This window comes from Talpa occidentalis, unplaced genomic scaffold (assembly GCF_014898055.3).
Source record: "Talpa occidentalis isolate TD23 unplaced genomic scaffold, MPIMG_talOcc4v2.1 talOcc4.3, whole genome shotgun sequence".
NCBI classification, from domain to species: Eukaryota; Metazoa; Chordata; class Mammalia; order Eulipotyphla; family Talpidae; genus Talpa; species Talpa occidentalis.
The window spans coordinates 73,976,014-74,003,651 of record NW_023603184.1 but is presented as its reverse complement, the minus strand read 5'-3'; the positions used below and the strand labels follow the sequence as shown (position 1 = coordinate 74,003,651).

The following is a 27,638-nucleotide window of genomic DNA, read 5'->3' as shown; positions in this document are numbered from 1 at the left end:
AGCCAGAAAAAAACATTTCAGCTGGACTCATTCTACTACTGTTTATAACACCAGCATCCATGCTAAGTTGGTGATTATGCTGATAGTATATTGTGATCAGTCTATTTGCATTTCTTCTGGTGAAACTCAAATTATCATTGTTTTCTTTGATGTTTGTTTTTTTTTAAATGAGTATCTTTTGTTTTTGATTTGCTCAAGTGTTTTCTCTACATGATTCACACATACACACACGTAATATTCCTTGCATTTCACAATCAGTGTTATACTGTAGTGATGGAGGAAGGATACAACAAAGGAGAAAATGCTTTCTCTTCTTTGAACTGTAAGTGGTTTGTGATGTAGGCAACCAACGATTTGAGGCAACCAAAATACAAAAAACATTCCATACTGAGGATGTACATAGGGGTACATATGTATTAGTGATAATATTGTGTTCCAAGTAGGGAACTTTCTATTTTTTACAATTTCATTGAGTTATAATTAATATGAAACAAATGGATGTCCAATGCATACAATTAGATGATCTTAATATATACATATAATATGCTTGACATCTGCATAATAACCCATGATACCAGCACTGTATTCAGGTCATAGACATATGCATTATCTCCAAAAGCTTCCTCAACATACCTGGGTGTGTGTGTGGTGGTGGTGGGGTGTGGTTGGAATACCTTGAAGGAGGTCTTACCACTTAGAAAAATTCTAAGCACACAACACTGTATTGGTAACTACAGGCACTAGATCAAGATACCATCTTATGCAAACCATGTTTAATCTGCATCACATTATTTACAGAGTGACTCAACAGTGATTTTAAAAGCTACTGGAATTTCAGCAATGAAGATATGTTATATATACATGATGGAAGATTACTCAGCAGCAAAAATATGAAATCCTGCCATCTGCCACAACATGGATGGAACTGGAATGGATAATGGTAAGCAAAATAAGTCCAAAAGAGAGACACCAGATTATTTCACTCAGGTACAGAATATAAAGAAACAAAAACAAAGGAGCAGACAAAACTAAAACAAAATCCTAGAAATGTGACTCCAGAATGGAAGCTACCAGATGGGGAGGGAGAGGCGGTGCCTTGACTATGGTGAAGGATTATGACTGCTTTGGTAGTGGGCTTGGTGTACTAACATACAATGGTAAAGGTGTGAACTTATGGCCCCAAGTCATATTTGGTGTTGTGAAACAAAAGCACTTCAGTAAAAAATACAATTAAAGAAACAGAAAATACAGAATCTACAACAAAAGGCAATTTTTCTCAAAAAGAAAATAATAAAAAGTATCAAGTATGGCTCTGTGCAAATAAAAAATAAAGCAACTTATGATCACTAACTAACACTAAACTGGTAAACACCAAAGAAGAAAATTTAATTAACCCAATTCTGTTTGTTATGAGATTGTGTAGGATACTATATTATTGAGGAGATATTAGAAAGTAAATTGTCACTTGCTATGTCTTTTCTATTTGTTAACATTATAAGCCACTTGGGAAATATGTAGTTTTACCCTTGGTCAAACATTAGCAAGTAAAGAAAATTATGTTACCTTGAATGTAAGCTCAACTTTATCCCTAAAATCAAAGAACTGAGGACGGCCAGCGAAAGCACTGCTTTGGGAATCCTGGAAACATCATTCTACTTCTAGATATGCCTGTCATGCCAGGAAAATCATATTACATTTCCATAGCGCACGTGGCAGGAAAGGAGGAAATTCATGATGAACAAAGTTATTTCTCCTTTAGCACTTGGCAACTTCAAATTCAATCTTGGTTCATTCAACCCTGGTGATTTGCAACTCTCCTCCCAAGGAAGGCCCCAGTGAATGTTCCCTATTCCAAAAAATTATAGGGCACATCTTACCTCATGAATCTCATAAGATTCATGAATGTGAAAAATACAGTATGTTTGTGTACCTGTATATATGTGAAGTGGAAAAAGAGAAAGAAAATTGTGAAATAACAGGTCCATATAGGCAGAGCTACTTGTTTTGGGGGTCATCATCATTATCACAACCATTATTTCTCTCAGTGAGCATCACTGCACCTCTATTTCCAATTTCATTATATTTCAGTGTGAATTCTTTACATATTGTAAGATATCGATAAAATAATGGGGGGTTCCATTTTAAGTTGTATCCCAACAGTTGCTTCTGTATCAATGTATTAATATTGCTACTGAACTCAATATCTTTTCTCAAAGTGTGTTTTTATTTGTAAATACATAGGCATTCAAGTAAATACATTTTTCATATGTAATATGTAGATTAGTATATAAAATATACCAATGTGTGAAAATAGATATTTCATTACATTCTTTCATTATGTTACTTTTATTATGAAAGTTAACACCAGCTGAAATATTTTACCACTTTTCAGTTAACTTCAACATGTTGAGCATTCTTTTAATGCTTCAGAACTAAATATCTAATTATTGATTGGAAAACTACCTAACCTTAAAGAACCTAGAACTAAGCGTGTCTTAAACTAATCACATCCATTCAGTCCTAAAGGTGTTCTTGGTGTGGTGATCATATACCAGTCATCCATGCTTGAAAAATGATTCTACTGGGCCTCCCTGGTAGCGCAGCAGTTGAGCAATGGGCTGTGAAGCAGTCTGCAGTGACGGTTCAATCCCTGGCCGCCAGGGAGAGTCCCACATGGCGCGCAGAGCTCTCCTGCCACGCCCTCTGCTCCCCTCAGCAGTGTATTTCATCAGTCTGCCAGTTCTGCTCCCTGCTCTGGCTCTGGTGAATTCTCTCACCCTCCCGCGTTTCTGACTGTACCCAGTGCTTGTATAAATAAATAATCTTTAAACTTAAAAAAAGAAAAAGAAAAATGATTCTCCCCTGCTCTCTCTGCTTTAAGTTCCAACCCATCAACACATCCTGTATATTTTCTCTCTGAAATGATTCCTGGGGCTGTAATTAGTTGTACTTTACAACTCACTCTCCCTGGCCTGCACTAGGGACTGTGGGCCTTGGTGTACTTCCCTGCCCCAAGACTGTTCTTCTGTTTCTATTTGTTAAAATCCTCTACGGACTTAGCTCAGTTACTTCTATTATGAATGTTCCCTAACTTCATTAATTGGAATTAATTATTACCCCATCAGGGTTTCTGAAAATTCATCTATAAGAACAATAAAAATAAATACACAATGATTAGAATTCACGGAAGCAGGTGCTGTATGAAAGTGCCTTCGGGGTAAGGGTTAGATAATAGTCACTGCTGAGTTTATTGCTCCTCCACAGCACTCCAGCATACTCAATAATCAGCATCTGTTTCCTTTGAGACCACAGACTTTGGATTTTTCATGCACTGGGTCATAGACGCAGGAATTAGCTTAGACTCTGGAGATAAGCTCCCCCGAGTTTCAGCCCCACATCTACAACTTACTACATGTGCACCTTTGGGTTAATTAAAAAAAAAAACAAAACACAGATAATATAGGCAAAGAATTCTGCTCATTAGTCTGAACTCTTACTATTTCAGAAAAACATTACTATTTATGCAGCAGAGAACTAAATAAGAAACTCTAAGTTGTAAGGTATCCTATTGGGGTCACATCTCAGTCCCAAGTGGGACAAAACATACTCTCATAGCTTTCACCTATAAGAACTGTCACTTAGTAACTTCCCACTATTCCTACTGCATCAGGCTGTCTGCTAGAACTCAAGCACCAAGCAGTGGTTTTACGCCCCAGCATTATGAAATACAGTCTTTATTTCAGAGAACCTACACTGCGTTAGATAAATGGCTCTGCCATATTCTCCTTTCCTTTCCTCTCACTGTCAACAGTTCTCACTATTCTGAAATTACAATCAAGGTGGAATGGGTGGTTTTGAGAAGTGCAGTCAAGTGGAGAAATCTCCAAATGGAGACTGAGGAGAGAAAGAGTTATCATTTATAGGCTATTGATTCTTTCAGCTGGGAAGTCTATGTCCAGATGACCAGTCACAATTAGAATACTGTTAACATGGATGCATCTAGAAGATGATGCGCTTAGTGAAATAAGTTAGACAAAAAGAAAGCATATGACATTGCTCGTGTAGTACATGAAGAACAAATAAATAAAATAAAAAATTTTAGACTATAAGGTGGACTTAGTATTGCCAGAAGGGATTTGGGAAGGAGGTGGGTGAATTAGGTAAAAGGTGAAGGATGGAATTAGAATTTTGGTGGTGAACATAATATAGTAGTATATACAGATGTTGATTTATATTGCTGTGCATCTGAAAAATATACTTTGTTATAAAACAAAGTTATAGGATTAAAATTTAAAAAAATACACAGTTTATACGGCAGCACTCAGGACAACAACCACCATTCCAGGTAATGAGAAAATCATTTGCAAAGACCCCATGATGGTACATTAGAAGACCTGACAGAAGACCAGTGCAGCTAGCAAATAAGAGGCAGTATAACATGAGATAAAAATAAAGATGTAAGCAGAAATCCCAGTATGGACTATCTTTTGAGCTATTTTAAGAATTCTGGTCTTTGGGAAAACAAACAAGGAGATTATACAAGCAGATGTACTTTTTTTTTTTTTTTTTTAATGATTATCCTCAGGTAGTATGGAAAGAGGATTGAAGGGAAGTAAGAGTAAACATGGGAGACCTCTTCAGTGACTTTTGCAAAAGCCCAGATTCAAGAAGTTGGCTACTAATATAAAGGTGGCAGCAGCAGAAATGGACAGAAGTGGACTAATGAGAGATTTATAGGAACTAAAATTGACAGAATTAGCAATTTGAATAAGGTTGTAAAAAAAATGTTATTAGACATACTGAACTGGGACTTCCCAAAATGCTGTTTGATACCAGCATTTATCAAACTGCGTTCCATATATTAATATTTCCTGGGATTACTCAGTGGTGGTTCCATGATTACATAATTTGGGGAAATATAACATATCTACACTGTTGCCTGGTAATTTACATTGTATATTAGTATATTTAAAGTTTTCTAAATACCAAAAGACAAATTTAAATGTATTCAGTCCTATGTTTCTGACTATTATTTAAGCATGAGAATTTGTACAGTCATCTCTCAGAACACAAACTTCTTCATGAACACATGAAATATAATTGAAAAACTGGCCTATATTAAAGTAGGAGGCAGTTTTGTACATAAAAAGAAGCTCATGATTAAGCTCATAGAATGCTACTTCGACTAGCCCAGAAAAAGCCACACTATGTATTTTTGGAGACGGTGTTTTTGAGTACCGTTGGGGTGTGAAAAGGCTAATAGGATCTACTATTTTATGTGAACTCTGATTTTAACACCATCTCTATAATTTCTGAGAAAGCTCCTTTATAGAGGTTATCAGGGTTGGCAAACTAACCCTACGGGTCAAATCTCGACCATTGCCTATCTGTGGTGGAAATAGGCATGTTCATCTGTTTATTTATAGTCTATGCCTGCCTTGTTGTACAAAAGAGGTGAGTAGCTCTGATAGAGAAACTATGGCCTGCAAAGTCTAAAATGTTTACTATCAGGTATGCAGAAGAATCTTCTTGACCCTGATTTCTAGAATTATTTTTTATGTAAAGTAAGATGACATTTTTCTAAGAGCAATCTTATAGAAGTTGTCATACGTATTAAGTGGGAAAATGTCTACTTAATATCCTTATTTAGTACCAGGAAAATATCTTAAAACTGTCATATATATAAAACTAAAACACCAGAAGCTGAAATTTCTCTGTGATGTACAAGACGAGGTATCAAGAAAGTCTCAGTGTTTCGAGAGGTAACGGAGTTATATGTAGAACTTCTGGGAAAAATAGTTTTCAAATTATTGAAACTTAATTTTGTAAAGTTTTACAAAGTTGTCTTTTCAAAAATCTAGGACTTCCCATAGTCTTTCACATGTTTAAAATTTTAAACTTGTTAATTTATTAATGCACTTAAATTTAGCCTCTTCTGAACTCTAATGAAAAATCTCTATTTGAATTATAATTAATTGGAAAGTTCTTGAGGTAGGCAATTTAGCTTAATCAAAAGTGAAAATTTTCATCTTTTCTCAATAAAGATAGAACTTCAGAATAATTGCTCAGTATGTAGAACACTCCATATGTAAATTTAATACAGTAATCTAATACTGACAGCTAGTTTTTTTTTAATTGAATTGCAGAATTTGATGAGATCTACATGGGTGCTATTCTAAATGCCTTGTGTTTATATTTTAAATTAGCATAATGTAAATCAAAATGAGTTTTCAAAAAATCTACAAGACAACATTGGTACAGACTTTTTGTAAATATTGAAATCATAGCTATAATTTTAAATTGCTTATGAAATAAATCCTGAGCATATATTTTGTAGAATGACTAATGATAACCTAACAGTGTATTCTTATTCCAAATGTTAAAGAAGATCCCCAAAGTACTTTAAAATGATGTCTAAAGATCTTAACATTGAGTACATGCCTAAATAAATAGGAACAGACTGCAATACGACTGTTAGAAAGACACACTGAGAATACATAAAGCTTATTGAGGGAACTTGCCTTTCTGAGAGGAGTTTTGTTCTTTCTAGTATCTCTGTAAATGAATACCAAGTACTAGAGAAACATACATTTAGAATCACAAAGAGTTAAGAGAAAAAGTGAGCACTAATGGGATATAAATTCTTAGAATGATTAATATCATGAAAACAATCATTTATTAGTATTAGGATTAGTATAACCACAGACTGTGATGGAAGAATTTTTGTGTATTATTTTTCTATGTGTTAATTCAATAAGGCAAATACTATAAACATTTATGATAAGGATGTTGGGATTCTGAGAATTTAATCATTCTAAAAATCAAACAATAAAAACAATTTTAGGAGTGTTTACTCAAATTCAAAATTTAGGCCTTTATGCAACGTGCCCTAAGCTCCTAATAGAGAGGGTCCATTAGTAATTAGAACAGATGAAAAGATGGATTAAGAAAATACAAGTGGCAGTTTTAAATTCTAAAATATACCTCAAGTGTCTGTGTTTTAATCCAGAGTTTCAAAATACGGCAAAACTTACAGGAGTAAATAAAGGAACACTTCTTGTGAAATAGTGAGCATTTTTATACATACAGATCAAGTTCAACTGACTGTGATATCTATCTTGGGAGGCTGGGAAAAGAAAGTGCCACTGGGAAGCTATCAGTAGTAAATCTAGAGAAAAGGCAAACACAAGGGAGCAGACTTGAACAAGTAAAACTTGAAACCACCAAACGGTTTCCTCCACGTCTGATGATTTAAATGAGACCTGGAATAAAGAGAAAAGAATTCGGGGGGCGGGGGACGGGGAGCATGGGGGAGACTGATTAATGGCAAACAAAGTAAGTTTTCAGACAACTTAAAGATACCAAAAAAAAGAAAATTGAGGAGCAACTTCAGAGCTTTATTTACATAGAGGAATTATAAATGGCATGATAAAAATATGTACTAATGCAGTAAACTCAAACCAGCCCATATGATTTGATGAGTGAAAATAGTATTCTAAGGGTGAGGAATTTACAAGAATTGTAATGTCTTGGCAAAGAGATTTGGTACCATTCTTTCAAAGAATCCTCTAAAGTTATATCATGGATTTATTATCACTTAGCTGGAAACCTAAGAGAAAAACACAGTTTCATTTCTTTTACTTCACTCCTCCCCTTCACTTTCAGGTGGCTCTACATTTATCTTCCCACTTTTATGGTAGTTGTTTTCATAGTGTGATTAGTAAACACTCCCACAGGGCTTACAGGTGAAAACTGTTTGCATCATAACGTAGATGTCACTGACTTTTTAAAATTTATGACATTTGAAACGATCCAAAAGCAATGGTGGTAAAACTGCTAGTATCTAGAAAGAGCCAATAAGTGGCACAAAACTGTACTGGCATCCATTGTGTTCTAGACCCCTATACACTCAGTTATACATCTTCATAATATTCTGCCTTCTGCATGTGAAGCACACATAACGTGCTTGTGCTCATACCAAATCCTCATGCAGCTCTTCAGAAAAGGCACTTGTGTAATGGAGCTGTGATCTAAACAAGCTCCTTTAATCATTAAATGACATATTTACTGAAATGACATATTTAATGACATATTTGAAATGACATATTTACTCTAAAGAATATTTTATAGACAGCCTATGGTCAAACAAACTTGAATGTTTATCAGAAAATTGCAAAAATGAAGTCAGTAACTGAAAATAAAACTAACAGTATTTGTTTATAATAAATTTAAACTGTCAAGTGAAAGTTGAAGTTTTAGAAAACGTCAATCTTCCACCATAAGCTTGGGAACTTCCCAAGTGGTCAAGTATGTGACAGATAACCAATGTGTGATGTTACAAAACAGGGCATGGATTAAAGATTTATTCAAAATGCCAGAGAGCCAATAGATTTTAATGAAAGAGAGTATGAAAAGTACATTATGATTTTAGATAACACTGCAACTAAACTTTGAAAATCTACTACTTGTCAAGTTTTGATTGAGTTATCGAACGTTATCTTAAAATAGGGTTGCTAAAGCACTCTTCCTTTATCTACTCACATATCTGTGTAAGGTTGGATTTTCTTCATATGTCAACAATGTACTTCAAAAAATTGAATCCAGGTCCTCCCTGGTGGCGCAAGACGCCTCCCTGGGGTTAAGACGCAACCTATGAGGTTATCCACAGCCTTGACTTCAATCTCTGGCCAGCCAGGGAGCAACCCACATGGCCAGCAGACCTCTCCTGCCTCGCCCACTGCTCCCCTCAGCAGTGTATTTCAGTACATCTGCCTGTTCTGTTCCCCACTCTGTCTCTGGTGAATCCTCTCACCCCCAACACCTCTGGCCTGTACCCCAGTTCTTGTATGCATAAATAAATCTTTAAAAAAAAATTAATCCAGAAGTACATGTGAGAATTCCACTATATTCTATGTCTGATTATCAAATAAATTTACAAAAAATAAAACAATGCTATATTGATTTGTAGTGCTGAGGATGCATTTATTCTGTTACATTATTATTTTATTACAAAGAATAAATTTCTTTAAATATAAATATTTGGAATTTTGAATTTTTACTCTTCATATTTCTAACAATAAACAATGCTACTTTTCAAAACTTTTGTAATATGCATTTCTTAAGAAAATATTACTAATGTTAGCATGTAAGGGATTTTGATATTTTTAAAAATAATTAATAAATCCTTTTTCAATATCTCACTTTAAATTCTGAGTACAACAAACTGGATATATATTACCCATATAAATAAGACCTCTTTTTTGGAATCCTCATTACTTAACAATAAAGGGTCCTATATCCAGAAAATTTAAGAATGCCTGTTTTAAGGGCAAGTTCCTAAAAGACGTTTAGATGAAACTCTTCTAATTTTTTCATACTTCCATTGAAATAATTGAATGTTATTCAAGAGCAGCAATGGCAGGAGAAGGTGACCAAACCAGTGACCTCAAACTCCAAACTGCAGATTCTAGGTATGTGTCATAAATGAGTAAAACAATTTCTGAGAACTAATGTATTTCTAGCGTAGCACTCTATATTGTTTTTCTATCATTCAGGTTATCATTTTTATAAGAACCTGAATTCCAAGAATCACGCTTTCATCTTAAAGCTTCCATAGAAAGTACAGTCTCATTAGAAATGGTCACTAACAGAACTGCCTTCTCCCCACACCCCCAATTGTAGCAAATGTTCAAGAGGACATGCCCATTGGTGACATGAAGTCTGCCTCCTTCAAGATGCTTATCAGTTCATATTCTAGGAAACCTGGACCTAGAATTCTCTGCCAAGTGAGTCTGAGCTGCTTCCATGAGTTGTATGAATAACTTTCCTGATTTGTCCTTTTGAGGATTGGGGCAGTTGCCTACTCATGTAAGTATCCCAATGGCACTTCATTTCACTCTAGAACTGTGTGAATCCCAAATTTGAATTTAGCCATCTGGGATGTTATAAAGGTCTATTCATCATGCTAGGAGAATAAAACATTTTTATATGATAAGTTTCCACCTTGTTTAGAGCTGAATTGTTGAAACATGAGGGCTCTATTCATATTCTCTCACCAGCTAATAAGTTTTTTTTTAAAGTTTTTTTTTTTTTTTATAGAGGCATGTTTTTATTTATTTGTTTGTTTTTGTTTATACATGCACTGGGTACAGTCAGAAGTGCAGGAGGGTGAGAGAATTCACCAGAGCCAGAGCAGAGCAGGCAGAAGGACCGAAGTACACTGCCGAGGGGAGCAGCGGGCGGCAGGAGAGGCCTGCACACCATGCGGGACCCTCCTCCGGTGGCCGGGGAGCAGCCGGGATCGATCGAACTGGCACCGCAGAGGCCGCGGGCAGCTTCGCAAACCAGCGCTCAACCGCTGCGCCACCTGGGAGGCCCACCAGCTAATAAGTATTAAGGGATGAACTTGGCAATTGAAGGTTAAGCTAGGCCTATGGGAGCACTATGGGAGAGGGGAAAATATGGGCATCATACTGTATGTTCTGTCTAAAGAGTACAGGTATTCTCATATTCACTTGAAATATGCCAGATATCCTGACATTTGACTGGATAGAAAGAACCCAAATTTTAGTTTAAAAATTCTTCTAAAAAAATTGACCTAATAAAATAAATTGACACCTGATTGCAAACATTGGACATTACAAATAATGTATTCTGAGATCTAGAGTTTGCCAAAAGATTCCCCAAGACGTAACATCTGGATTTGAAGAAGTTTTTAATATGTTGGGGTTTCTAACAACCTTCTCCATGAATCTTCATATTCTCGGAATTATGCCACATTATGATGTCAATATCAGTGACTGCTTAACAGAACTCCTATTATATGCCAGGAATTATAGTAGATCTGTTGAACATATTATCTCAACAGCACTTATAATTTCCATTTTTTTTAAATCTACAAGAAACCTTTAGATAGAATCAATTTTCTTATCAAAAAATCTAATTATATATGGGCCTCCCTGGTGGTGGAAGGGTTAAGTCTCAGTGCTATCAAGCTATTCCCAGCCACTATGGCATGAGTTTGATCCCTGGCCAGGGAGCTAACTCACATAGCACGGCAGACCTCTCTCGTCTGCTGCTCCCTTCAGCAGTGTGTTTTAGTAGCTCTCTCTGTTCTGCTCTCCACTGTCTCTGGTGAATTCTTTCACCCACCATGCACCTCAGGCCTATACCCCAGTTCTTGCATGCATAAATAAGAAAATTGTAAAAATAAATCAATTTAAAAAATATATTTCTGCTTTGCATGGTCACTTGACTATAGCAAGCATGTATGTGAATATATTAACAGATTAGGACAATTGCCTGGTCTGTGGTGGGATTAAGTATTGACACATGGTTGTAATTAATGGAGTTAATCTGCTTCCCATATCAGTCCTGTAATTCAATGGACACATTCTGGACAAATGAAACTTGAACCCTTCTGAGCAATATGGGCACTGGGCATGAAACTCTTCTGCCGATAAAATGCCATCTCTTGATTATGGTTTCTTTTATAGCCCTTCTATAACTCCTTCATATGGCATTCTAGATGGGCTATAAAGTAGTTAATCAGAACAAATTAAAATTTGTACTTAGCACTAAAATGTAAATTAATTGTATGTTTTCTCCCAAATCTAACCATTTTAAACATCTGGTATATATATTTTAGTACTCCATTCACTCTAATGGTGATAATTTTAGCAAGTTGTTAAATCTACTTTGCACTTCCTCATCACAGCAGTCCAAGAGATGCAGCTAATGTGCCAACATCCAAGCATCCCTTACAAACTCATGAAACAAACCAGTCTTCTTTGGTTCGTAATAAAGTAACATAGAGAACATTATCATCTGCCCATTGCCAAGTAGACAATGAAGCCATTGGCCTTACTATAAAGAAAGTTTAAAGTTTTCAAGAATCAAGGGCATTAAGTACAGAAAATTAATCTTCTCACTGCCAAGTTTTACACTCTTGAATATCAATTTTCACCAGCTGTGATAGTTTCTTTTGTAACATCTGCTAGAGACTAGAAAAGATGCATGCGATTGTACTTAATCATAGCAATACTTTTTTGATGATTAAGGCCAATGGAATTATGGGAAATTCATGACTTGCAAATGATATAAATTATACAAAGATAGAAAATTCTCATAACTTACTTTTAATTAAGTAATAAGCCATAACAGATTTTTCAGTAGTTTTGAATAATGTTCATTACAAATGACAGGCAATAATTCATGCGAAGAGTATCATATACTGAGTTCAAGATGTCCATATTTCACTTTTACATTCCACAGCTGTTTCTATTCAGTTTCTCTCCTTTATTTCTTTGCTATCTCTAATTAGCATTAAATTGCTGCCTTGACCAATTGTTTCTCCAGAATTATTGAGCATTTCACTCAGGTATATTTTTGGTTTGGATTTCAAGACATAAAAGACTTGGATTCAAATGCTTATAATGCAGGGGTGGGCAGGAAATAGAATGCAGATAGGCACTACAGGTCTATAGTCAGGTCACCAATATTCCATTTTCATGAATTCTTTCCATAGAATTTACTGAACTTGTAATTTGTTTCAGTTTCTTATAGACATAGCTTTAGTCACTACACAGAGAAAAATCACCAATTTTTAAAAGTAGACAAACATACAGAATTAGCAATTCTTTTCAGCAAAATTTTGCCATATTTTCACACACACACACACACACACACACACACACACACGATGAATCACTATAATACACCAAAATGACTGAATCAAACTCTCCACTTTTTGCTACATCCCAATTGCAAACTGCTACATCCCAGCAGTTTGCAACTGCTGGCCCAGTTGCAAACTCTGAGTGATAAACTCAAACACCACCATGAAGTCATAAAGGCAGTAAATATTAGGCTAGTAAAATAATCTGAGCATAAACTATCTAAATATACATGTGTACTATCTTAGTTTGGGCTATAACAAAAATAATATAGACTGTGTAGCTTATAAACAGCAGGCTTATTTTTCACAATTCTGGGGTTTGGGAAGTCCAAGATAAGGGAGTGGCAAATTCAGTGTTTGGTGGGAGCCCACTTCCTGGTATTGAATTTCCTAGATCTGTGAGAAATAAATGTCCAACCTCATAACACAATCATCTCTCAAAGGCCCATCCTCCAAATACCATCACCATGGGCATTAGGTTTTAACATAATAAATGTGGGTAGGCACAATCATTCAGTCTATAGCATTCAGGGTTCTCTAATATGACTCATTATTGACTCAGAACAAAGAATATAAAACTTTGGTCCCATCAGATGTTCTACCTACCATAAAAATCTACCTACCATCTAAAACACTTATATCTTAATTATTAGGAGGGCACCTGAATTTTCAGAGATGTGGTTGTGACTGTTCAGCCCTTGGAAAATTATAAATGCAAGAAGACAAGATATCTGCTATATAGCCGTCTCAAGTTTCAGAAAGAATCAGGATGGACATGTAGGAAACAGAAGAACATGAGCAAACAACTAAACAGCTGTGAACGTATAAAAACCACATCTGAGTGTTTAATATCTCATTGCTTTTCACTTCCTAAGATTTCCTTCTCACCTATTCTGAATGTACTATCCTTCGGGAGCATTTTTAATTTTTTAACAGAAACTACAGATCTAAATCTAAATATATAAATCTCCTTAAATGAACAATTTTCACTGAGATTTCTTTTCCATAAATATGGGCTCTTATTTCACTTTCACACAAAATGATATTCAGCTCTACTTATTCTTGCCATCTGCTATTGTTACTTGCATTACCAAATGGTGCTGCAATGTTGAATAGTCTATAGTTTCTACTTGGACAGAAACATTCTGGAGGAATTTCTAAGGAGATATAAGATGTGGTTTCCTTCATTAGTGCTATGGGCACTCATGAAGACATGCATAATTCCAGAAAGTCTTTGTTTTATTGGGGAATAACCCAATGAAGGCTTCACTGAGGAACACAGGGCAGGGACAACAGAAGGAGAAACATGTGGTATAAGAATGTATTCTTTATGTTATCTGAGGCCCGCTTATTAATCACATGGAGTGAGGCACTGAAAAGTTGGTTATGCAAAATAACTTGCAAAATAGAAATGACTTTGTCCTCTCCCTCCCAAATAATGTGTCATGAAGAAGTCTGGTCAAGACAATTCATGTCTCTGCCAGGAACATATTAAGTCATCTTCTTTAACATAAAAGAGACTTCATGATGTTCTATTTAAAACATTTTCCATTTCGGGAACTCCCTGGTGGCACAAGGGGTTAAGCACAGCACTATGAAGCTATCTGCAGCCACTGCAGCACGAGTTTGATCCCCGGGACCCACATGGCTCAGCAGACCTCTTCTGTCTCTCCTGCTGCTCCCCGCAGCATTGTATTTCAGTCAGGCTGCCTGTTCTGTTCCTCACTCTGTCTCTGGTGAGTCCTCTCACCCCCTGTACCTATGGCCTGTACCCCGTTCTTGTATGCATAAGCAAGTCTTTAAAATTTTTTTTTCCATTTCAATGATAAGGTTCAAAATGGTATTTAAATCTAATTATACTCTTACCAAATTGAATGTGAAGAGTAAAATTAAGAGTATATAGTATATATTATGGCCCACTCCTCAATATATATTCCACCCCAGGAGATTAGTCTAGGAAAGAGTTCCTCAACTAATAATCATTAAACATCTCAAGGTGTGATTTGCAGTCCAGCAACTCTGCCACCATCTGAGAGCTTATTAAGTTTGCAATCCTTATCTCCTAGACCTACTTAGAGTCTGCATTTTTAGTAATATCTGTCATGTAATCCATATGCACTTTAAATTTTGAGAAGTTTCACAAGTGGACTTATGGCGTAACTGAGACATTGATGTCACCATCTCAAAAAGCCTAGTGTTTTAAACTCCTACACACACTGGCAGAAACAACTCTGAACATATATCCTGGTTTGCCAAACTCATATTTTAGATTTCTATATGTTTTATGTAGTTCCAAAAGAAAAGTCTGGTAAATACTCATTTGACTAAATCAAGTCCCTCCCATTCCAGCAATTAGTTTAAGAAAAGACATAGAATTCAACTTTAGTCAGTGAAATATGAGGTGAAGTCTTTCAGGGAAGTTGGGGAAGCTTTGTGAAAATTCTGTTGTTCCTAATATTCCCATTAAGAGAGACATTCTTTAATATTTGTGGTCTTTGCTGCATCAGATGCTGATAATGAAGTCAACAATGGAGATGACAAAGTAGAGATACCAAAACAAGCTATGCCTTGATGACATTGCTGTGCCCCCAAACCAACAACTTCTGGAGTTTGTGTAATCACTGGATTTCTTGATACTTGAGAGAGTGCATTTCCTTATTGCTTCTGCCAATTTGGGTGGAAATTTCTGTGAGGAGTAAATCATTCTGATTGAATCTACTGATTATATATATTTTTTTGTAGGAGGTAAATCAGTTCTAATGACATGAGAATCTACAGCAATACCAGTAAACATTTCCTCAAATTTCCAAAATGCACGTTCCTAGTGGAAACGCCTTGTGTAGTAGAGTTGAAATGAACATTCTCAATATCTCTTCCTGGCACATCATTCTCAATAAAGATTTGCTCAATGAATAAAACAGTAATGGCACAGGTGTTCAGAATTAAATCGACCTTCAAAACATTTACAATTACTTTGAATTCCATTATTTTTATTTTTTTTTATTTCTACCAGGGATCATTAATAAACTGCTGTCCTAAGAAATCCCTATCCACATCACACATAACCATCATTTTACCAGAATCATTGCTTTCAGTATAGATAGCACAGAATCTAAGAGACAGATTTCTCTTCAAGGAAGAAAACAACAACTTCAACCTGCTTGGACAGTCTATATTTAAATGGTGGTGAGTGGAACATGATTTTAAACCATGTAGAGGGAATTTGATGAGTAGCAGAGAAAGGAAATCCAAATATCTAATTTCATCAAAGAAAGTCTGGTGATTTGTAAATTGAAAGGTGATTTCTCTTAAAAGACATCATGACCAGCCTGATCATGTGAAATCCCCAATCTTTATGATAAAGCCTTTGTGAGATGAGGAGGAGACAGAAATGGCCCCTTTCTCCTGATTCAGTGGCTTCCCTTGCTAATTTGACCACACCTCTGAGCTCAGAGAAATGTGGCTGGGGTCAGGTCATGAAATTTATTTTTTTTTCATGAAATTTATTTTTATAAACTGTTATACATAATTGCTACTTTATCAGGAAGGTAGTATGAGACCTATGAGAGATTTTATGTGACCAGACTCATGATTTGGAAAATTCATTGAGGCTGCTCTGTGAGGACTAGAGCAGGAAGAAGAGGAGGATAAGACACTGGAGTCAGAAGAAACAAGATATCTATGATGGTTGTTTAGGAGAGAGGTAAGCAGATTCCATCGAGAAGGTCTCCTCACACACTGCTTGGGAACAGAGATACAACTTAACAAGTAGGCACAGTCACTGACACACTGTGATATGAGGAGTGCTGAGATAAACATTTGAATGTATGCTTTTGACTTTCACCCCTTTATATGGTGTCAGGTCATATTTCAAGTCATCTAGAATTACATGCTACCTGTTTTTAGGAAGATCCGTAATAATTTACCAGTTAAAAATAAATCTACTGAAGTTGAATGTATGCATATTCTATGGCTAGGAGTTCTACTTACAGTTATATGCCCAACTAAGAGTTATATGTAGTGCATTATATGTAGTGCACCAAAAGACATTTACAAGAATGGTCATAGCATGTTATTTGTAAAGTTCCAAACGGGAAAACAAACAAACAAACAAACAAATATCCATCCATTGACAATAAAAAATGGATAAACTGTGGTTAACACAATAAAATTATGGAATTTACATAATGACCTAATATAAATGAACTGTGGTTAACACAATAAAATTATGGAATTTACATAATGACCTAATATAAATGAACGAAAATGGATATTGCTACACAGAACATGGGTACATCTCACAAATACAATGTTGAAAAGGAAAAGGCAGATACAAAGGGATACGCAGTGCAGAATACATTTGAGTAAAGTATTTTTAATGACAAAGCTAACATAGAAGTCTGAATAGCGGTTCTATTTGACAAGAGGAGGTGGCAGTGAAGGGCAGATACAAGGCATCTGATATGTTGATAATGTATCATTTCTTGATGCACACATCAAGAAGATGTGTGGTATTGCACAGGGAGGCTCACTCTGAAAATTCATAGAGTTCTACCCATAAGTTGTATAACTGTGTTATACTCCTTAATAAAAATGCTCATAGAAAAATCCAAAGGATCACAAATTCATAAAAATTATAAATGTACAAAAAGTTACATGTCCTTTTGCCAATAGAAATAAAATGCAATGCTGAACAAAATGTTTAGAGATAAAACAGATTTTCCAAAATGGAAGTAGTGACAGTAGATTTTGCTATGTATTACAGCTGAGTTAATATAGCTAAAATATCTGATTTAAAATGTTTCAGCTAAATGTAAAAAGAATACAATGTGTATAACTTGGATCTAAAAGGCAATAAGGTACAGGTGAAATAAACTGAACTGGAAACAAATTAAATCTGAAAGACCAAGAAAAAAGAATCCTATCTAACATTTATCAAGCAATTCCTAAATGCCAAGCAAAGAGATAGGTTTATGTCTACTTTCATTTTTATTAATTAGTACAACAATCCTTACGAGATAGTTATCATTATACCCATTTAGCACATTGTGAAATTAACATTTAAAAAGGTTAAATATTTTCCTCAAGTTCTCATAGTTATAAGACATCCTCAGATCTGACTTTTAACCCTTTATATACACCAGAAGGGTGAAGCTGGGCAAATAATTTACACACATACATATACCCGTAAGTCATAGTTTCTTCTGTGAAAGGGAGGATACTCCTAGGTTTGCTTACCCTATGGTACCATGCAAATAAATAGTGGTTGTGGTCACTCTTTATATTAGAAATTGCAGGCGAAGTCAACAACAGCAGAAATTAGAGCCTCTGTGGCAAGAATCTCAATTCTGGTGGTTTTTATCAACTTACTTTATCAGAAGAGCCAACAAAGACAAACTCTTTGCTTAATAAACACACATTTGTGAATCTACTCTAACTGTACTGGCTACAGTCTCCAGGGCAGGGGTCTGGGAACCATTTTTATAACAACCTTCCCCTCCCCCACAAAAGTGATTTTTCTAGCCTTACAATCTATAAATATTATGAAACAATAAGCTCTAGGTTTCAGAATACATACATAAGCTTCTCAGAGAAACTAATTTTGTCTTGATTCATGTCAAAAAATAGTCATGTCAAATAAATCATTTAACAAATGCATTTCTACAGAAAACTATCACAGAATTTAATCAGGAACTAGGTAAATTGCTTACTGGTAATTTAATAGTGGGATACAACTTAAAACATCTAAACGGTACAACTTGTAACTAGTTGATAAATAAGTTCTGGACAATCGATGCAGAACACAGTGATGAAAGTCAACAAATCTGTATTAGAAACTTCAAAGTTGCTAAGAGACTGGATCTTACATGTTCTTACGACAAAAATGAAATAATTATATGACAAGATAGAAGTGTCAACTAATACCACTGCAATATATAAATGTATCAAACCAAAACAATGTATATTTCAAACTTCGGGAAGATATGCCAATTATATCTCAATTTTAGAAAGTCCTGGAGAATTAGCATGCCATTAGAATTTTATTTTTAAATGGTTCTAATAAAGTCATTTTCTTCTTTTTATAAAGATAATGCTATACTCCCATCCATTCATGGTTTAATTTTCTTTCTAATAATATGTTTAGTACAAGTTCATGTTTCTGGTTAAAGTCAGATTCATATTTTGTCAATGCCTGAAGGAAGAGGGAAGTCACCATCTTGTATTTAAAGCAGAAACTAATGATTCAGGAAAAATGAAATAGTTTCTCCCAATAATTTTCCTAGAAAAATCTTGGGAACTTCTTGAAGTTAATGCTTGATTAAGATGACATACTTGTAAAATTGCAAACACAGATGATATGATTTCCTGCCGAAGTTCACGTTACCTAATATAATATTTCAGGAATTCAGGAGTTAAGAGTCTAGGGATAATACGAGATATGGGAGCAGACAGAAGATATACCAAAGACAAAATCTGATATGTCACTATTTTATAACTGTATCCAACAAACCCAGCCCAGGGAGCACCCTAGGGATATTTGCCAAGCCAGCATAGAACAGAACTCTGTGGAGGGACATAAGAACATCTTGAATGACAACTAAAAGTGAGTTTGAATACATGCAGAATAGCAATGCCCAGTATCTTAAAAACAGCAAAATACAAGACAGTGGACGACAGGTATAGGAAAATTGCTTGTCATGGGTAATTCTGGCAGCTCTCAGGAAAAACGATCACTTTCAAAAGATTTTAACAAGCCTCAGGGGCATTATTTTTGAAGGCAAATGAATGGATTATGTGCACATGCAAATGTGGGGGAAGAAGAATCTTTAGAGAAGAAAAAACAATTTTTCTTGGAAATTGCAAGACAAGAACAAAAAAAGAAAAATTGCTTCTCCTTGGAGCTCTACTCCACTCAATTAGCACACTGTCACAACTTGAGAGCACAGAGGTTGGTTGGGCAGACAGGCATAAAAGTTTCAGATAGAAGAATGATAGCTCCCAGCAGTCACTCCATGCCACCTCTGAGATGGGGTGTATTTTACCTGGGGCTTTGGGAAAACACCTACTGCATTGGAAAAAGGTGAAGAGTTTTAGGGCATCTGCTTCTATTAAATCCTCCCAAACAACCCAAAGAATAAATCGCTCTGCCTCTTTTATGACATATATTTTATACTTAAAGCAAGTTCTTATCAAAGGTGTAACCACTAAGTCCTCCCCCCCACACACACACACTCAAGAATAGGCCACATGAAGGTGATTAATCATGGGTCAGTTTGGGCTGCTTTCCATATTAATGCTCAGGAAAAAAGGCTTCTTTCTCCATGACAGCCTAGGGCTCTTGACAAAACACTTGGTCCAAAGTGTTCAGAACTCTGCCACAAATGATTTAGGTTAGGATGAGTGGGAGCTGGGCTGACAAAAGCCAAAATTGGATAAATGAAATTAAACCTTAAGTGTTGCCATATTTTCTGGGTAACAAACATTCAGATTGATGACAATATTATTTCTACATTCAAAATGCTACTAAAAGTTAATGAAGTAGTGTGAAAATGAGCATAAATTTCTCAGAAACATATTTCTCACCCAAAAGCCACCTTTCAAAGAATAAATGTTCATGTTAACATTATTTGTACATCTCTGGAAAGAAAGCATTCTCTAAAATATTAGCCTGCTATGAAAAATAAAATGCACTCTCATTTCCAATTTTAGACTATTTCTCTTTGGAGAGAAGTTATGTCTTTAAAATAGCAATTGTCTCTAGAGCACATATATGATCTATTATCCTCTCAGTTGCAAACATAGTCAAAACTACATCACAGAAGTATTTAAACGGTATGCATTTTAAAAAGTATAGGTAATGAATCTCAATGTCGGATTTTTATTCAAGAACACTATGAACACATTGATTTGCAGCGTATAAACAAAATATAATTTCCTGGAGATCCTTTGCCTTCAATTGTGTGAAGAATTCATAAAGGGAAATGTAAGTCCGATGTAGCTTTAATGTCCCCATATTTAATCTTCTATTAAGAATTACAAATGAAAAAAAGAGAGGAAAAATAAATGCTACCAGTGCATTGCAATCCACTCAACATATTATAGACTGTAACAAATAAAACATATTATGTATTTTATTATGCAGAGTCAAGGGCATCAGCCAACTGATCTGATAATCCAATAAACTGTTTGGAAGAAAGAAGTTATGCACCTAGATAAGAGCTTTGAGGAAAGCTGCCTATTGGAGCTATTTAGCATCACAAACATACTTAGCAGAGAGCTACTCAAGTATTGCTGTCACTTAGGCACTTCCAGAGAAAGAGTTATCATGTCAATAGGTTTTGGTTTTAAAGGGAGGCTTTTGGGAGAGATTATAAATATTGATTTTACTAACAGTTTATGAGCTTGTGTATATAATGCCAAACTTTCTATTTATAGCACTGAGTGAGATTTCAATGGGGATCCAAAATCCAGGATTTTTCAGGGAAGTCTTGAAAGATGCTTAGGGGGCAATAGTAATTTGGAAGTTTTAATTTCCTTTTTCTAAAAGAGCTCTTGGTTTTGAGAATTCACATGATAAATTATAGAAAAAGAAATCAGAGTTCTAATGTATTTCTTTTTCTATAGACCTAATAATCCACTCAGAGAGAAGACTTGTTTTCAAATAAGGCATCCAATGAATATAATTTGACAATCCACAAGATAGTGCCTTAGGGGCTGGGATGAATTTCAAAAGTAGAAAGATAGCCCTTGCCATTAAAAGACTTCATGTTCTAAAGAGAAGAGGAAAAGAATGAATAAGTGCATAGAGCACATAGGTGTGTGTGTGTATATATATATATATAGGTATATATAGGTATATATATAGGTATATATAGGTATATACCTATATATATATAATACATGCAGACACATAAGAAAATTCTGCCTTTATGAACAATGTTAGGCTCAATCTGACATATGCAGCACTTTTCTCATGTACAAGAAACTAAATGTGTTTCTCTTACTGCTATAATTTGGTTACTTAAAAAAAAAAAAAAAAAAACACCTCTTACTTATGGGAAACAATCCGGTTCCAAAAATAGAAAAATAAATCTAAACCTAAAAACCCATTTGAAAGGAAGACAACAACAACAGAAGGAGTAAAATTGAATTTTACAAAAGAGACTCAGTAGGTGTACTTCTCACTAGACCATATTTCCATCTTAGAGAAACAAATAGCAACCTCTTCTCAAGAATTGTCATAAGTTATGAAACTGGGAAATATTTCCTAAATAATAAAAATGTCTGACAGCCTTATTTATTTTCACATGAATTAAGAAAATGTGAACAACCACAAATAAATTTCTATATATAACACTACACACACACACACACACACACACACACAGGATTCTACTTTATTTAAAGGCAAATATATAATTAAGTCACCACAAGTAGCTTTCCACAAATAAATATACAGATATAAGTGTGATTGCCTTAAAAAAAGAATTGTTCTGAGGTGAATTTATTTTACATTTAGGATTTTGCACAAGTATTTTCCCTTGCCATTCACAGACTTAGGGATGAGAAGATTTATTATTTATTACCTTGAACAATATTAATATAGCATTTTAACTTATGTTAAAATATAAAGAATTTGGTACGCTTTTCAATTCAAATTTAATTAGTGCCCCCCCACACACATATTACTAGATAGCTAAGATTTTTTTATAGCAGAATATTTGCTTACCGACTTCACCTTATCATTAATCAGCCCCAGGTTCATTTCTGAACATTACAATAAACAAATGTCTATGGTATGTCTCAATACTTTCTTGAACTCAAAAGTTAGAAAAATCTCCAACAAACAAGCCCACTCTAACACAATTTCTATTATGGAATTTATTTTAAATATTAATTGGGCTTGCACTACTTCTTAACATTACACGTTTTATATATCAATCAAGTGTTAGGACCAAGTTTTCTCTATGTTCCAAGAGGCTTACAAGTACCTATATCTTATTCATGCTCTAAATGCTGTATTACATTGCTATACATTTTTCTTCACATACTGATATTATTATGTTAAAGTCTGCATTCAAGTAAGTTTTTTAAATCCCCTGATAACTTTCTAGTTTATAAAATTACCATATTCAAATGAATGTTTAACTTAGCTTTCATTGATGGTTTTCAGGAAGATTTAAGAATCATAATACAGTTTTTATAATTACAAACAAATTAGTAATTGTTTTTCCTTTTTAAATGCCTCAAAATCCCCTTGAGGTGGTCAGTCTTCATACAGAGTATTCACTTGAAAGTCTTTTTCCCAACCACAAATATGTATCATTCTTTTCATGATACTAAAATAAGACTAGCTCCTCAGGCTATTTCTGCTCTGATTGTTTTGCTTCTACTTTTATTAATCATATCCCACTCTTTTCTTCATCAAACTAGTATGATTGCAGAGCTTTTTTGCAACCTTTATATTGATTTTACAGTCCTCCGCCCTGTTTTTCCAAGTAGGTTTAGCTCTTCTTTGTGGGAAGAAACTACAGTTTATACTTTTTTTTTAAATAATAAATTTTATTTTTATATTCCCCATACAACTGCAAACCCCCCCCCATTCTGACCCCAATCCCTCCCTCCCGCCCCCCACCCGCCAAGTTTATACTTTTTATAATCTTAAAAAAAAAAGACTAGGATATACTTTTCCTTGTCTTAGAACAAGTGTTTTTTGTTTGATTTTTTTTTTCAGTGACCTATGCATGTTTGATCAAAGCTTACTAAGAAATAACGAAATACCGGTACTAAATTGACAAATGACAACTCAATCCAAGAGATACTAGACATGCTATTCAAATTCATTAAGAATAGGTATACGGATTTCCCTTTCATTAAACATCCTTTAATCAAAATGGGGTTATGAGGGCAGATGTTAATAGAATACAATAGAATCAGTAATAGAAGCTTGTATAGTTATTCCATTAAATTTTTCTGTCACAAAGGATCTACATATCCATGTGGAATACACTTCAGTTCTCTAGGAATAAGAAGTGTTAACTACAATCATCTTGTGCTACAGCTACTCAATATTTAACCAACTGAGTAGCCCTAATCTAATACCTAGTATTCAATCATGGGAAATATTTGAGTTCTTAAATTTTTATGATTTCTTAACTAAATCTTAGACTTGGGTAAAACCAATTGAAATATTCTAACCCATCTTGACTACTTACATTGTCAGTTTTATGTAAAGTCTATATGAAATGGTTGTATTAGGGTTTCATTTTTCAAAAAAACACTTTGACTTTGGGGGAAACAGGTAGAGAAATAGCTCACAAGAGACATGAACTGTGGAAGCACTGGTAAGATAGAGAAGAAGGAAAGTTAGGATGTAGAGTTAGGTGAAGGATAATATTAACACCATTTTTTTTAAGTTGATGGACAAGACCGATGATGATATGTATTGTCATAAAGTAATTGACATACTCCCAATATTATGACTTATGTGTGTGTGTGTAACATACACATAGCCCATCACTTTTACAACATCATGGTTAATCAAATTATACTTCAAAACTATTTAACAATAAATTGGATTAATTTTTGTATATATTTTTGCTAATTATACCAAGGTGATCTGGGCATTACCTAGAAATGGGCAAGGCTTTTATTACTAATTCTATTAAATTCTGCTCTCTTAACCCTTTTGCAAAATTCTGATAAATGTATGAGCTGCTTGTAACAAAATAATGACCTTAATGTCAACAGGCAACAATAAAGGCAGCAACATTATGGAATTTAATGTTTCATGCACTTTACCTGATTCTTGAGATCCAGCTTGGGACAAGGGCGACCTCCATTGTAGGGTTTTTCTTTTAACCATTTGGATCGAATTCTCACTCCAATCCCACAAGATGAACTGCAAGACCCCCAACTAGACCAATCACTTAACTTGCAATCAAACGGGCAGGGTATGATACATTCCTCTTGAATATAACCTGAAAGATTTAAGAGAAGGGGCAAAATGTGGTCAAAATATAGTGATCAAATTTGCCATGATCACTGCTCTGATTGTTCAACAGTATTGCTCCAGTGGCTTCAATAACTTTCTACTCAGATAAACCAGTTTTAAGAGGTGGACACATCAGTTTATAAAAGAATTCCATCAATTTCCAGTGAATATAACTATGCATTTCTACCTTTTTTTTTTCCTTCTGAGTTCATATTACAATCAAAAACATCTATTTTCCCACACATAAGACACATTCTTCACCAGCCGATGGCTCTCTAACTCTTTCCTTGATTTTATATTCTTTCTCCATAGGTAAGGATAGACATATCTTACATATCTATATATCTACTTTATAGTTATTTTTTTTCTTAACATTAAAATGTCTTTACTTTCCCCCCAAAATACTTGTGACAAAAACAGTCATCACCAAACATCTAAGAGTCATCAGGAAAGATTATTTTAGGGTTGCAAACATTGCTTCACTTGATAATGTTAAAAGATTAATTCTCTATAATCTAACAGTTGTAATTCTACAGTTCTTTCTAAGCAACTTTGATCACCAATTTAGTTTTAGGTACATACTAATTGCTAAATGTAAAATTAACTAGAGGTCACAAACATTGCTTAATTTTATTGAGAAAATGAGTCACAATTACTCCATTTGCTACTGAATGTAAGAGCAGAAATAGCAATTAAATATAATTAATTCTCATGGCATATGTGTTTCAAATGCAAAATTTCAGGAGACTTCATATAAATAAGTTTTAAATATTTGAGTGCCTATCTAAACCCTATTTAAAGCAGATTTTGAATTAGATGCTCTTTTAATTCAATGAGATTTTAAATTATTTTCTTCTATACTTGCATAGTGAAAGATTTTAATTAGAAAGCCTCTAGCAATACCAGTTTTTTCCCCTTTCACCATGATAAGATATAAACCCAGAGAATTTCCATACAAAGTCAAGATCATAAATTCCATGGGAATAAAGTAACTTTGAAATTCAACAGGAGTAACAGTGACAATTATATTTTGGGAAAATTATTTTCATGACAATATACCTCAAAGGAATATCCAGTCATAACTATTAACAACTGCATATTCTTATACCTATCTCATAATTGAAAGGATTAGTTTTACTTGCATACTTAATACTCACAGTCCTTGGCAATAGAATATGATCAAATGTGAATACCCAGAAAGTTAACCTGCCATAGGAGAATTCTAATTTTTGACTATGGAAACTGCACTAGTAAAATTCAAGTATCTAAATCTAATTGTTATGGAAGTAGAAGTTTTTCTACCAAAATATTTTATAGTACATTTATATGCATAACACATTACTTGGACCATCATATTACTTGACCTGGAGATACTTTTGTATCCTGTAAGAATTGTCTGCAGGATATGCCATTAAGTATGAAGTAGTCATTACAGAAGTATCAATAGAGCATACACCAATACTGTAATTTTGTGAACTATATTTAGTGTGCATAGTAAGTACCTAAACGTATCCGCTAATGTGGACAACATTCTGAATAGAATACATTAATAATATTTCTATCTATGTTATAACCAGATGAACTTATTTAATGGACTTAAAAATCAGTAAAACTGAATTCCAGAGACTAGGATGTAATGACTTTTCCATTTATATTACTAACCTCTTCAGATTAGTGCAGTGGACATAGCTGAAAACACATCTTTTTGAGTAAGGTGGTCTCATTGATCAAGCCACTACTCAGGGTATTACCTGCTATGCATTATTCCCCCTCCATCATCAAGAATACACAATTTGGGGGGCATCCCTTGTGGCCTAAGGATTAAGTCTCAGCACTATCACCATGATGGCCTGAATTTGATTCCTGGCCAGGGAGCTAAACAACATGGCACAGCAGACCTCTCCAGTCTTGCCTGCTACTCCTCTTAGCAGTATATTTCAGTGTATCTACTTTTCTACTCCTCACTCTGGTGAATCTTCTCATCCCCGCACCTATGGCCTACACCCCAGTTCATTTTTAAAGATTTCTTTATGCATACTAGAACTGGGGTACAGGCCAGAGGTGTGGGGGGTGAGAGAATTCACCAGAGACAATGTGGGAACAGAACAGGCGGACTGACTGAAATACACTGCTGAGCGGAGCAGTGGGCGAGACAGGAGAGGTCTGCTTCGCCATGTGGGTAGCTCTCTGGCTGCCCAGAGATTGAATTAGGGCTGCAGAGGCTGCTGATAGCATCACAGTGCTGTGCTTAAACACTGTGCCACTGGGGAGGCCCTGGTTCTATTAAAAATAAATAAATATTTAAAAAAAATACATAATTTTCCCCTAATAATACCTTGTATTAAGGTTTGTGAAAGAAGGAAGTATTAATGAAGAAATAACCTAAGTTAATTTACTTATATTTGTCCTATTGTATAAAGTAATGATAAATCCACCTACTAGAAAGAGTATGTTCCATTTACTTCGCTAAAATAATGCCACATAATGCCACAAATAAGACAAAGAAAATAAAGAAAATATTGATTATCTCTTTTCTACTGCAAAGTGCAAATTGAGGAGAATGTCATGAATTAAAATGATCTCATATCTTTAATTTCTGAATATTTAAATATTTAGCTTTATTTTTAATTTTCTTTTTATTGAGGAAACACTGCTTTAAGGTCACACTTCTTCAGATTAATGTCACCACACCTACAACCAAAGCACGTAAAGTCTACCTCTATAGTCCAAGATTTGCTGTTTTACATTTTAATACTAGTATTTACTAGTGAAAAAATCTAACATTGAGAAATACCCAATTGCTTAAGTACAAGTGCTTTAAAGTATTTATTTGTCTAAGAGAGATGGAGAAAAATGGGAAATGTCTTCTTGTCACAAAGAAAACAATTTGAGATATTCGAACTTGCCATTGTTCAAGGAAAAAAAAAACAACTGAAATATTTATTTAAAATCTCAATCCATTTGTGT

The 27,638-nt window shown here is 34.6% G+C and overlaps 1 protein-coding gene across 4 annotated transcripts in view; it reads right to left on the bottom strand.

Moving 5' to 3' along the window:
* THSD7B (thrombospondin type 1 domain containing 7B) overlaps positions 1-27,638 on the bottom strand; it is a 1,502,545-nt gene that overhangs the window by 179,343 nt on the left and 1,295,564 nt on the right. For all 4 annotated transcript variants that reach the window (XM_054699694.1, XM_054699696.1, XM_054699695.1 and 1 more), the window contains one exon: positions 24,479-24,657. In XM_054699694.1, coding sequence (XP_054555669.1) covers positions 24,479-24,657 — 179 coding nt within the window. The remainder of the gene's footprint in view (positions 1-24,478; positions 24,658-27,638) is intronic.